At 37.9% G+C, this 13,268-nt stretch overlaps 1 protein-coding gene across 1 annotated transcript in view; it reads left to right on the forward strand.

Annotated features, from left to right (window-relative positions):
• The window catches only part of LOC133548684 (DNA polymerase zeta catalytic subunit-like), a 134,215-nt gene that overhangs the window by 33,655 nt on the left and 87,292 nt on the right, over positions 1 to 13,268 (forward strand). The window contains exon 7 of the mRNA XM_061893655.1: positions 8,861 to 8,988. Within this exon, the coding sequence (XP_061749639.1) occupies positions 8,861 to 8,988 (128 nt within the window). The remainder of the gene's footprint in view (positions 1 to 8,860; positions 8,989 to 13,268) is intronic.

Below are 13,268 nucleotides of genomic sequence, written 5' to 3' on the forward strand. Positions count from 1 at the left end.
AAGCTGATTTTCAAGGTAAAAGCTGATTTTAAAGGCAAAAACTGATTTTCAAGGTAAAAGCTCATTCAAGGTAAAGCTCATTTTCAATGTTATAGTTGATTTTCAAGGCAAAAGCTGATTTTTGAGGCAAAAGCTGATTTTCAATGCAAAAACTGATTTTCAAGGTAACGCCCGATTGTAGCTGAGATAGGCGCCAGCGCCCCCCGCGACCCCGAGAGGGAATAAGCGGTAGAAAATGGATGGATGGAAGTTAAATTTCAAGGTAAAAGCTGATTTTTAAGGCAAAAAACTGATTTTCAAGGCAAAAGCTCATTTTCAAAGTAAAAGCTGACTTTCAAGGCAAAAAACTGATTTTCAAAGCAAAAGCTCATTTTCAAAGTAAAAGCTAAATTTTAAGGTAAAAGCTGATTTTCAAGGCAAAAACTGATTTTCAAGGTAAAAGCTCATTCAAAGTAAAAGCTGATGTTTGAGGCAAAAGCTGATTTTTAATGCAAAAGCTGATTTTTAATGCAAAATCTGATTTTCAAGGTAAAAACTGATTTTCAAGGTAAAAACTGATTTTCAAGGTAAAAGCTCCTTTTCAATCTTAAAGCTGATTTTCAAGGCAAAAGCTGGGAACAAAACAGTACAAAATGGATGGATCGAACCTGATTTTCAAAGTAACAGTAAAATTTCACGGCAAAAGCTAATTTTCAAAGTAAAAGCTAAATTCCAATGTAATCGATTTTCAGTCTAAAAGCTCATTTTCAAAATAAAAGCTGATAGTGGGCCATTTTTTTTCTTCATAATGATGTGTCAGCAGCCAGCGTCATCTCACAGGATATTTTCTTTAGTCCTGTCATTCAAAAACTGCCTGATTCCCGCCCACTTTTCACTACCACCACCCTCCATATTCCAGTTGATTCCGCAGCGAAATGAGGACGAGGAGAAGTGGTTTGGCTGCGTAGCGGAAGGTGTTAATCACCGCCGTTCTCTCCCGACGTCTGCCAGCCTTCCTCCCCAGACATCTTAATAGTCGTTAAGCAAACTAATTAAGCGAGTGCCAGACAGCAGCACTTTTTTTTCCGGAGGCTTCTTCTGCAGAATGAGGAGGAACTATCACTTCTTGTCAGGATGCCAGACACTGTCAAAGTAGCAGCAACATAAGGTGTGCACCCACCAGATGTGTCACAGAATAGTGATGGAGTCAGAAGTTTTAAAAGGGGAACTGCACTTTTTTTGGGGGGGGGTTGGGGGTGTATTTGACTCGCATATGAACTCAAAGTGCCATCCCATTCCTAACCCATAGGGTTCAATATGACCTTTTGCAGCTATTACAGCCTCAACTCTTCTGGGAAGGCTGTCCACAAGGTTGCCGAGTGTCTTTATACAAACCCCGTTTCCATATGAGTTGGGAAATTGTGTTAGATGTAAATATAAACGGAATACAATGATTTGCAAATCCTTTTCAACCCATATTCAGTTGAATATGCTACAAAAACAACATATTTGATGTTCAAACTCATAAAGTTTATTTTTTTTTGCAGATCATAATTAACTTAGAATTTCATGGCTGCAACAGGTGCCAAAGTAGTTGGGAAAGGGCATGTTCACCACTGTGTTACATCACCTTTTCTTTTAACAACACTCAATAAACGTTTGGGAACTGAGGAAACTAATTGTTGAAGCTTTGAAAGTTGCCGAGTGTGTTTATACAAATCCCGTTTCCATATGAGTTGGGAAATTGTGTTCGATGTAAATATAAACGGAATACAATGATTTGCAAATCATTTTCAACCCATATTCAGTTGAATATGCTACAAAGACAACATATTTGATGTTCAAACTCATAAACTTAATTTTTTATTGCAAATAATAATTAACTTAGAATTTCATGGCTGCAACACGTGCCAAAGTAGATGGGAAAGGGCATGTTCACCACTGTGTTACATCACCTTTTATTTTAACGACACTCAATAAACGTTCGGGAACTGAGGAAACTAATTGTTGAAGCTTTGAAAGTGGAATTCTTTCCCATTCTTGTTTTATGTAGAGCTTCAGTCCTTCAACAGTCCGCTCTCGTATTTTACGCTTCATAATGCGCCACACATTTTTGATGGGAGACATGTCTGTACTGCAGGCGGGCCAGGAAAGTACCCGCACTCTTTTACTACGAAGCCACGCTGTTGTAACACTTTCTGAATGTGGTTTGGCATTGTCTTGCTGAAATAAGCAGGGGCGTCCATGAAGAAGACGGCGCTTAGATGGCAGCATATGTCGTTCCAAAACCTGTATGTACCTTTCAGCATTAATGGTGCCTTCACAGATGTGTAAGTTACCCATGCCTTGGCCACTAATACACCCCCATACCATCACACATGCTGGCTTTCAAACTTTGCGTCGATAACAGTCCGGATGGTTCGCTTCCCCTTTGGTCCAGATGACACGATGTTGACTATTTTCAAAAACAATTTGAAATGTTGACTCTTCAGACCACCGAACACTTTTCCACTTTGCATCAGTCCATCTTAGATGATCTCGGGCCCAGAGAAGCCGGCGGCGTATCTGGATGTTGTTGATAAATGGCTTTCGCTTTGCATAGTGGAGCTTTAACTTGCACTTACAGATGTAGCGACGAACTGTATTCAGTGACAGTGGTTTTCTGAAGTGTTATTCAGCCCATGTGGTGATATCCTTTAGAGATTGATGTCGGTTTTTGATGCGGTGCCGTCAATGTTGGTTTCCGGCCATGGAGTGATTACGTGGAGTGATTTCTCCAGATTCTCTGAACATTTTGATGATATTATGGACCGTTTATTTTTTTATTTTTTTCTTCTTTGTCATGAAAAAGACTCCTATAACGCGCCTTATAACCCGGTGTGCCCTATGGTCCGGAAAATATGGTACCCGTCATTATGAATGTGCCTGTTACTACATTACATATATACTTACAAAGTTGATATAAAACGTTGATTAAAGTGTTTTTTTTAAACACTTTCCAGGCAGAATAGAACAAAACCCGCAGGCTCAATTGTACACCGACTTGCTAACATCTATTTACTCCTTAGAATGCATTAAGGAAAAGAAAAACATTTGTTGTCAGGTTCAAACACTGATGATGTCTATTAAACGAGACAAGAAGCAAGGAATTAAAACGGGACAGAATTCAATGTTGCTCAATATGTACGACACCTTTTTATTTGGACTTTCCCTGTTTTACATGACAGCTGTTTCTAAAAGAATGGGGGCTGTATGTAAACAACTATTGTTTACATACAGCCATATGTGGGTTGGTTTCCCACATATTCTGTCCTCTCCACGGTTTCTCATAGTCATCATTGTCACGACGTCCCATTGGTTGTGAGTTTTTCCTTGCCCTTATGTGGGCTCTACCGAGGATGTCGTTGCGGTTTGTGCAGCCCTTTGAGACACTTGTAATTTAGGGCTATATGAACAAACATTGGTTGATTTTGGTCACATTAACACAAAACAAAAAGATTCCTCAGGCTTTGACTGGTCCTGGACCGAGCTTGGGCAGGTCTCGAATCACAATAGATAACCCTTCCCATCGTACAAAATGAACATTTTCAAGCCTTTACGACAAAGACAACCTCTTGTCTGTTCACCGGGAACGCGGAGAGCGGATCGTTTTTTTTGATGATGTACATACAATTTTTCTGACATTTGTGTTCTTGAATGATATGCACAATAGAAAAAAAATAAAATAGTGCAGTTCCCCTTTAAAGGGGGACATTATCACAATTTAGAAAGGGTTAAAAACAATAAAAATCAGTTCCCAGTGGCTTGTTGTATTTTTTTGAAGTTTTTTGCAAAATTTTACCGGTCCCGGAATATCCCTAAATGAAGCTTTAAAGTGCCTTTTTTTCCGCTATCTTCGAAACCACTATCAATTTCCCTGTGACGTCACACAGTGCTGCCAATGTAAACAAACAATGGCGAATAGCACAGCAAGATATAGCGACATTAGCTCGGATTCAAACTCGGATTTCAGCATGTATTGAAACAGATGGTCGGAGTACGGAGGCAGATAGCGAAAACGAAATTGACGAAGAAATTGAAGCTATTGACGCTATTCGGCCATAGCGTGGGTGTACCTAATGAAGTGGCCCATAGCATGGCGGCCTAATTAGCATCGCCGGTAAAATGTGCGGACCAAACGATCAGGACTTTCGCATCTTGTGACACTGGAGCAACTTAAATCCGTCGATTGGTAAGTGTTTGTTTCGCATTAAATGTGGGTATCTAGTTTCAAATGTACATACAGACTGTGGATGCTTTTAAAAAAGGCTTAAAAACCCATCTTTTTTAAAAAAGCCTTTCTATAGACATGCATAATAATAATAATAATAATAATGGATTAGATTTATATCGCGCTTTTCTATTGTTATATACTCAAAGCGCTCACAGAGAAGTGGGAACCCATCATTCATTCACACCTGGTGGTGGTAAGCTACATCTGTAGCCACAGCTGCCCTGGGGTAGACTGACGGAAACGTGGCTGCCAGTTTGCGCCTACGGCCCCTCCGACCACCTCCTGCCCAAGGACACAACGACAGCGACTTTGATGTCCATAGGTGGGAAGCGAACCTGCAACCCTCAGGATTCTGGCACGGCCGCTCTACCCACTACGCCATGCCGCCCCTATTAGTGGCCAAGGCATGGGTAACTTACACATCTGTGAAGGCACCATTAATGCTGAAAGGTACATACAGCTTTTGGAGCAACATGTGTTGTTATCATGGACGCCCCTGCTTATTTCAGCAAGACAATGCCAAAAGAGTGAAGGCTAAAATATGAAGCAGGAAACTGTTGAACAACTTAAGCTGTACATCAAGCAAGAATGGGAAAGAATTCCACTTCAAAAATGTGTCTCCTCAGTTCCCAAACCTTTACTGAGTGTTTTTTAAAGGAAAGGCCATGTAACACACTGGTAAAAAATGCCTTTTTTTTTTACTTGTGTTGCTGGCACGGCCGCTCTACCCACTACGCCATACCGCCAACCATGCTGGTTGTAGCCTTTGGGCTGTTTCTAGTTTTATATTTTATTTATTTTTATTATTACTATTTTTTACACTGTGGCACTTTGAGGTTGTTTGCTCAACGTAAAGTGCTTTTTACAAATAAAATCTATTATTATTATGCAGCTAGCGTAAATAGCATGTTAGCATCGATTAGCGTAGCATGTTAGCATCGATTAGCTGGCAGTCATGCCGCGACCAAATATGTCTGATTAGCACATAAGTCAAAAACATCAACAAAACTCACCTTTGTGATTTCGTTGACTTTATGGTTGCAAATGCATCTGCAGGTTATCCATACATCTCTGTGCCATGTCTGCTTTAGCACCGCCGGTAAATAGCATGTTAGCATCGATTAGCGTAGCATGTTAGCATCGATTAGCTGGCAGTCAACATCAACAAAACTCACCTTTGTGATTTCGTTGACTATCGTTGCAAATGCATCTGCAGGTTATCCATACATCTCTGTGCCATGTCTGCTTTAGCACCGCCGGTAAATAGCATGTTAGCATCGATTAGCGTAGCATGTTAGCATCGATTAGCTGGCAGTCATGCTGCGACCAAATATGTCTGATTAGCACATAAGTCAACAACATCAACAAAACTCACCTTTGTGATTTCGTTGACTTTATTGTTGCAAATGCATCTGCGGGTTATCCATACATCTCTGTGCCATGTCTGTCTTAGCATCGCCGGTCAAATGTGGAGACACTCCGGCACATTCAATGGGGGTCTGGCGGAAGATTTCTTGCCAGTGGTGCAACTTGAATCCCTCCCTGTTAGTGTTGAGGGTTTTCAATTTTGAATTCACTGCAAATGATTTCTGGTTTGCATTTCAATATTTGACTGTTGCTAGGCAGGCTGGAGGAAGGCAAAAAGCCCACTAGACTGCCTGGTACTTTTCCATTCATATTCCCTTTCTCACACAAAGCCACATACCACCTAATAAATACGCTGTACACACACACACACACACACACACACACACTACAATTGCTGTATGAGACAGAGTGTTCCAGACACCCACATTTACACACACGGTAAAGACCGCACTTTTCCCATTGAGACCTTTATCTAAACATACTAATAAATCATAACTGCAATAGTCCTCTTATTTGTCACTCATGTCCATTGAGAGCCGCATATGTCCACAACTCCTACTTCTTTTTCTGACTACAAACCCCAAAAGCAGTGAAGTTGTCACCTTGTGTAAATGGTAAATAAAAAAAAGAATACAACACATCCTTTTCAACTTATATTCAATTGAATAGACTGCAAAGACAACATATTTCATGTTCACACTGGTTATTTTGTGCAAATATTAGCTCATTTGGAGTTTGATTCGAAAAAAGCTGGCACAAGTGGCAAAAAAGAGTGAGAGAATGTTCGTCAAAGACTTATTTGGAACATCCCACAGGTGAACAGGCTAATTGGGAACAGGAGATTGGGTATAAAAGCAGCTTCCGTGAAATGCTCACTCATTCACAAACAAGGACGGGGAGCGAGGGTCACCACTTTGTCAACAAATGCCTGAGCAAATTGTTTAAGAAAACAACATTTCTCAAGCAGCTATTGCAAGGAATTTAGGGATTTCACCATCTACGCTCCGTAATATCATCAACATGTTCAAAGAATGTGGAGAAATCACCGCACGTAAGCCATGATATTACACACATTGGATCCCTCAGGCGCTACCGCATCAAAAAGCCACAGCAGTGTGTAAAGGATATCACCACATGGGCTCAGGAACACTTCGGAAAACCACTGTCAGTAACTAGAGTCGGTCGCTACATCTGTAAGCGCAAGTTAAAACTCTACTATGCAAAGGCAAAGCTATTTATCAACAACACCCAGAAGCGCCGTCGGCTTCGCTGGGCCGGAGCTCATCCAAGATAGACTGATGCAAAGTGGAAAAGTGTTTTGTGGTCTAACGAGTCCACATTTCACATTGTTTTTGGAAACCGTGGACCAAAGAGGAGATGAACCATGGGGACTGTTCTAGGGTGAAAATGTAAAAAGTCAAAAAAAGACGGTATGGGGGTGTATTAGTGGCTAAGGCATGGGTAATTTACACATCTGTGAAGGCACCATTAATGCTGAAAGGTACATACAGCTTTTGTTGTTCTCATGGACGCCCCTGCTTATTTCAGCAAGACGATGCCAAAAGAGTGCGGGTACTAGACTGGCCTGCCTGTAGTCCAGACATTGAGAATGTGTGAAGGCTAAAATATGAGAAGGGAGACTGTTGATTTTAAGAATACAACTAAAAAGAAATTAAATCATAAAAAGTGGTATAAAAGAGCAAATGTAACAAGAAATGTTTGCAATGCTTACTCTTATAACACAAAGCTGCCATCTTTAAAAAAATAATGAATCAAAATCAATGTCGTTTTGAATTATTGACTTATTCAAGGTTCCAATTACGTCACATTAAATATTCCACTTTGAAATATTTTTTGGGGAAAATGTTGCATACTTTATGTTTTGCTGTTTTTTTTTTAAAGAAGGGCCTAAGACATACGAACAAAAAACGTAAACAACTATAAAACTTAAAATTGACGGATATATCTGAAGTTGATCTCGAGATTGTTGTGCTTAAACAGTAAATAAAATGTATAATTTATTTTTTTAACACTTTAATGAGTAAGACACCTTTGGATCCCCAATTATTTTAGTGTGTTTTGTTTTTTAAGTGTCATTGCTCAAAAAATAATAATAAATCAAAATCCAAAATCAAGGCTCCAATTATTATATAATCTCAAATATTCCGCCTAAAAAAGTGGGTGAAAATATTGCATATTTTGTGTTTTTTCCATTTTTTTTTATTAATGATGATCTAGAGATTTAAAACTTGAAAAATAATGAAAATGGTAATTTTTGAATAATAACACATTTTTAATATTTTTTTTTTTTACCAAAACCCTTTTGGGGTCCCCGGGATCATAACTGAGTGGAGGTCTAAATGTATATTTTTTTCTCTATATATTGCATTGGTTTTTAAAATAAAAAAACAAATACCCAGAAACCTTTGCATCCGTGATACAACCTGAATACAACCCCCCCTCTCCCCCCAGTGCGTCGTAAGGTGGGCAGGATTGGGGGGGTGTAAAATATATTCAGGGAAGTCACGGATGCAAAGGATTCTGGGTATTTGTTGTGATGCGTTTATGCTGTGTTACTGTGAGGATGTTCTCCTGAAATGTGTTTAGCATTCTTGTTGGGTGTGGCTTCACAGCGTGGCGCATATTAATAAGAGTGTTAAAATTGTTTATATCACAACCATCAGTGTACTCTGTGTCACCCAGTATTCCTTTCAATCTTGTACGTGTGATTGCGGAAGCTGCACACATGTTGCTGGACTAACAATCGGTGTGTACATGTTGTTGACGGTGTCTAAGGCAATGGCTTCTCAGCACACCCTTATTCTTATTATCAGGATGAATACAGTTGGATATTCGCGAGAACGTTAGCGGCTCCCATTGTCTTCTTTACTCTGTGATACGGGTCTAAATAGCTCTTTGAGTGGTAAAGGTGGCCGACCTCTGATGTATTTCAACGGGCGGTTGCGGTTCTGATAAAATGTTGGTTCGGGTGGACGGCGGGCGGATGACGACTTTGGTGATGCGGTTGCGGATGATATAATTCCGTAGTGTGCGGCCTTTAGTGGAAAAAGTTTGGACACCCCTGTACTAAATGAAACAAGGCGCTGAGACTTGGTCACCAATGTATAAGATTTCTTTGTTTTGCCGGATGATTCCTCAAAACAATGTTTGTACGCAGAGACCTTTATGAATATGCACTGAATTATTAATATACTGTTAATGTCTTCCAATCCTATTTAGGACGCAGACTTCCACTATCGGGGACGAAGAGGACTTGAGTGACCTCACCCTCCATTCTTCTCTGCATGCTGAGGAGATGCAATGCACGCCTGCTTCAGCTGTGGACTTACACGAGGACTCTGAGCCAGGTCAGCATTCTTATGTTTTAATAGGATCGTGAAAACAAGATTCGAAGATGACCTTGTGAGGATTATTAATAATAATTAGATGACGGCAATGCTGAAGTTGAATTGAAATGCTGACAGAATGTAGGATAAATGTCGGAATAGTTTGAATGTTGAAGAGTTTGAGTTTCCAGGAAACCGGAATTTGGTTTGGAACTTGGGGAAGTGTTAGTTTGAATGAGTGGAATGTGTTGATGTTGGAATGGTTCGAATTGGTTGAAAAATGTGGGATTTGTGCACCTTGCAAAAAATATCCCATTCAGTTCAATAGGAACTTTCTGGAAATTTGGGAATTTAAAAAAAATAAAAAATTACTAAGCATGAATGAGATGAATTGGTTGGTGTTGGAATTGTTTAAATCGGTCAAGAAATGTTGGAGGAGTAAAAGTTTTTAATTGAGAAATGGTATTACGGAATTTCGTGAAAACTGGGAATTTTACAAGTTCTTAAACCAATTTGCTTTTCTGTCCTGACTAAGAAGAATGTTTTGATGGTGGGTTGAAAAATGTGAAAGGAGTCATCGCACTAAAAAAAGGTTGGTAATAAGCTTAGGAAAAAACAGTAATTCCTGGAAATTTGTTGAACGTGGAAAAATGGTTGTTGGAATTTTTGAGGTGAATTGAATCGGCTGAAAAATGTGGGAATTGTGCAACTTGGAAAAATTTCCTATTCAGTTCAATGGAAACTTCCTGGAATTTTGGGGAAAAACGGGATTTTATTGAAAATGTTGAGAAGCATAAATGTCCTGAATGAGCGGAATTGGTTGGTGTTGAAATTTTTTTAATCGGTCAAGAAATGTTGAAATAGCAACAGTTTTTTAAATGAGAAAGGGTATTACGGAATTTCGTGAAAACTGGGAATTTTTCAAGTTCTTAAACCAACTTGTTTTTTTGTCCTGACTAAGAGGAATGTTTTGACGGTGGGTTGAAAAATGTGAAAAGAGTCATCGCACTAAAAAGGTTGGAAATAAGATTAGAAAAAACAGGAATTCCTGGAAATTTGTTGAATGTGGAAAAATGGTTGTTGGAATTTCTGAGGTGATTTGAATCTGTTGAAAAATGTGAGAATTGTGCAACTTGGAAAAATTTCCCTTTCAGTTCAATGGGAACTTCCTGGAATTTTTGGGAAAAAGCAGGATTTTATTGAAAATGTTTAGGAGCATAAATGTCCTGAATGAGCGGAATTGGTTGGTGTTGAAATTTTTTTAATCGGTCAAGAAATGTTGAAATAGCAACAGTTTTTTAAATGAGAAATGGTATTACGGAATTTCGTGAAAACTGGGAATTTTTCAAGTTCTTAAACCAATTTGCTTTTCCGTCCTGACTAAGAGGAATGTTTTGACGGTGGGTTGAAAAATGTGAAAAGAATCATCGCACTAAAAAGATTGGAAATAAGATTAGAAAAAACAGGAATTCCTGGAAATTTGTTGAATGTGGAAAAATGGTTGTTGGAATTTCTGAGGTGATTTGAATCTGTTGAAAAATGTGAGAATTGTGCAACTTGGAAAAATTTCCCTTTCAGTTCAATGGGAACTTCCTGGAATTTTTGGGAAAAAGCAGGATTTTATTGAAAATGTTTAGGAGCATAAATGTCCTGAACTGGTTGGTGTTGGAATTTTTATAATTTTATAATTTCGGGAAAACTGGGAATTTTTCAAGTTCTTAAACCAACTTGTTTTTTTGTCCTGACTAAGAGGAATGTTTTGACGGTGGGTTGAAAAATGTGAAAGGAGTCATCACACTAAAAAAAGGTTGGAAATAAGGTTAGGAAAAAACAGGAATTCCTGGAAATTTGTTGAATGTGGAAAAATGGTTGTTGGAATTTCTGAGGTGATTTGAATCTGTTGAAAAATGTGAGAATTGTGCAACTTGGAAAAATTTCCCTTTCAGTTCAATGGGAACTTCCTGGAATTTTGGGGAAAAAGCAGGATTTTATTGAAAATGTTTAGGAGCATAAATGTCCTGAATTGGTTGGTGTTGGAATTTTTATAATTTCGGGAAAACTGGGAATTTTTCAAGTTCTTAAACCAACTTGTTTTTTCGTCCTGACTCAGAGGAATGTTTTGACGGTGGGTTGAAAAATGTGAAAGAAGTCATCGCCTTTAAAAAAGTTGGAAATATGGTTAGGAAAAACCAGGAATTTCTGGAAATTTGTTGAACGTGGAAAAATGGTTGTTGGAATTTCCAAGATTAATTGAATCGGCTGAAAAATGTGGGAATTGTGCAACTTGGAAAAATGTCCTATTCAGTTCAATGGGAACTTCCTGGAATTTTGGGGAAAAAGCGGGAATTTATTGGAAATGATTGGGAGCATAAATGTCCTGAATTGGTTGGTGTTGGAATTTTTTTAATCGGTCAAGAAATGTTGAAGTAGTAACAGTTTTTTAAATGAGAAATGGTATTATGGAATTTCGGGAAAACTGGGAATTTTTCAAGTTCTTAAACCAATTTGCTTTTCTGTCCTGACTAAGAGGAATGTTTTGATGGTGGGTTGAAAAATGTGAAAGGAGTCATCGCACTAAAAAAAGGTTGGAAATAAGGTTAGGAAAAAACAGGAATTCCTGGAAATTTGTTGAACGTGGAAAAATGGTTGTTGGAATTTTTGAGGTGAATTGAATCGGCTGAAAAATGTGGGAATTGTGCAACTTGGAAAAATTTCCTATTCAGTTCAATGGAAACTTCCTGGAATTTTGGGGAAAAACGGGATTTTATTGAAAATGTTGAGAAGCATAAATGTCCTGAATGAGCGGAATTGGTTGGTGTTGACATTTTTTTAATCGGTCAAGAAATGTTGAAATAGCAACAGTTTTTTTAAATGAGAAATGGTATTATGGAATTTCGGGAAAACTGGGAATTTTTCAAGTTCTTAAACCAATTTGCTTTTCTGTCCTGACTAAGAAGAATGTTTTGATGGTGGGTTGAAAAATGTGAAAAGAGTCATCGCACTAAAAAGGTTGGAAATAAGATTAGAAAAAACAGGAATTCCTGGAAATTTGTTGAATGTGGAAAAATGGTTGTTGGAATTTCTGAGGTGATTTGAATCTGTTGAAAAATGTGAGAATTGTGCAACTTGGAAAAATTTCCCTTTCAGTTCAATGGGAACTTCCTGGAATTTTTGGGAAAAAGCAGGATTTTATTGAAAATGTTTAGGAGCATAAATGTCCTGAATTGGTTGGTGTTGGAATTTTTATAATTTTATAATTTCGGGAAAACTGGGAATTTTTCAAGTTCTTAAACCAACTTGTTTTTTTGTCCTGACTAAGAGGAATGTTTTGACGGTGGGTTGAAAAATGTGAAAGGAGTCATCACACTAAAAAAAGGTTGGAAATAAGGTTAGGAAAAAACAGGAATTCCTGGAAATTTGTTGAATGTGGAAAAATGGTTGTTGGAATTTCTCAGGTGATTTGAATCTGTTGAAAAATGTGAGAATTGTGCAACTTGGAAAAATTTCCCTTTCAGTTCAATGGGAACTTCCTGGAATTTTGGGGAAAAACCAGGATTTTATTGAAAATGTTTAGGAGCATAAATGTCCTGAATTGGTTGGTGTTGGAATTTTTATAATTTCGGGAAAACTGGGAATTTTTCAAGTTCTTAAACCAACTTGTTTTTTTGTCCTGACTAAGAGGAATGTTTTGACTTTGGAACGCTTGAAACAGGTCAAAAAATGTGAAAGAGTCATCGCACTAAAAAAAGGTTGGAAATAAGGTTAGATAAAAACAGGAATTCCTGGAAATTTGTTGAACGTGGAAAAATGGTTCTTGCAATTTACAAGATGAATTGAATGTGTTGATGTTGGAATTGGTTGAAAAATGTGAAAATTGTGCAAATTGGAAAATTTTCCCGTTCAGTTCAATGGGAACTTCCTGGAATTTTGGGGGAAAAGGAGGATAAAAAAAATAATAATTAGGAGCATGAATGTCCTGAATGAGCTGAATTGATTGTCTAAGAGGAATGTTTTGACGATGGAACGCTTGAAACAGGTTAAAAAAAAATGTGATAGGAGTCATCGCATTAAAAAAGGTTAGAAAAAAAAATTTGATTTCCTGGAAATTTATTGAACGTGGACAAATGTTTTTTTATTTATTTCCAGAATCAATTCAATGTGTTAAAGTTATAAAGGTTTGAATCAGTTGAAAAATGTAGGAATTGTTGAAGTTTGAAAAATGGATAATTCATTTTGAATGGAAAATTCTAAGAAATCTGAGATTTTTTATAATAATTGTTGAAGGTGAGCACACTAAAACC

This window comes from Nerophis ophidion, linkage group LG03, assembly GCF_033978795.1.
Source record: "Nerophis ophidion isolate RoL-2023_Sa linkage group LG03, RoL_Noph_v1.0, whole genome shotgun sequence".
In the NCBI taxonomy this organism is placed as follows: Eukaryota; Metazoa; Chordata; class Actinopteri; order Syngnathiformes; family Syngnathidae; genus Nerophis; species Nerophis ophidion.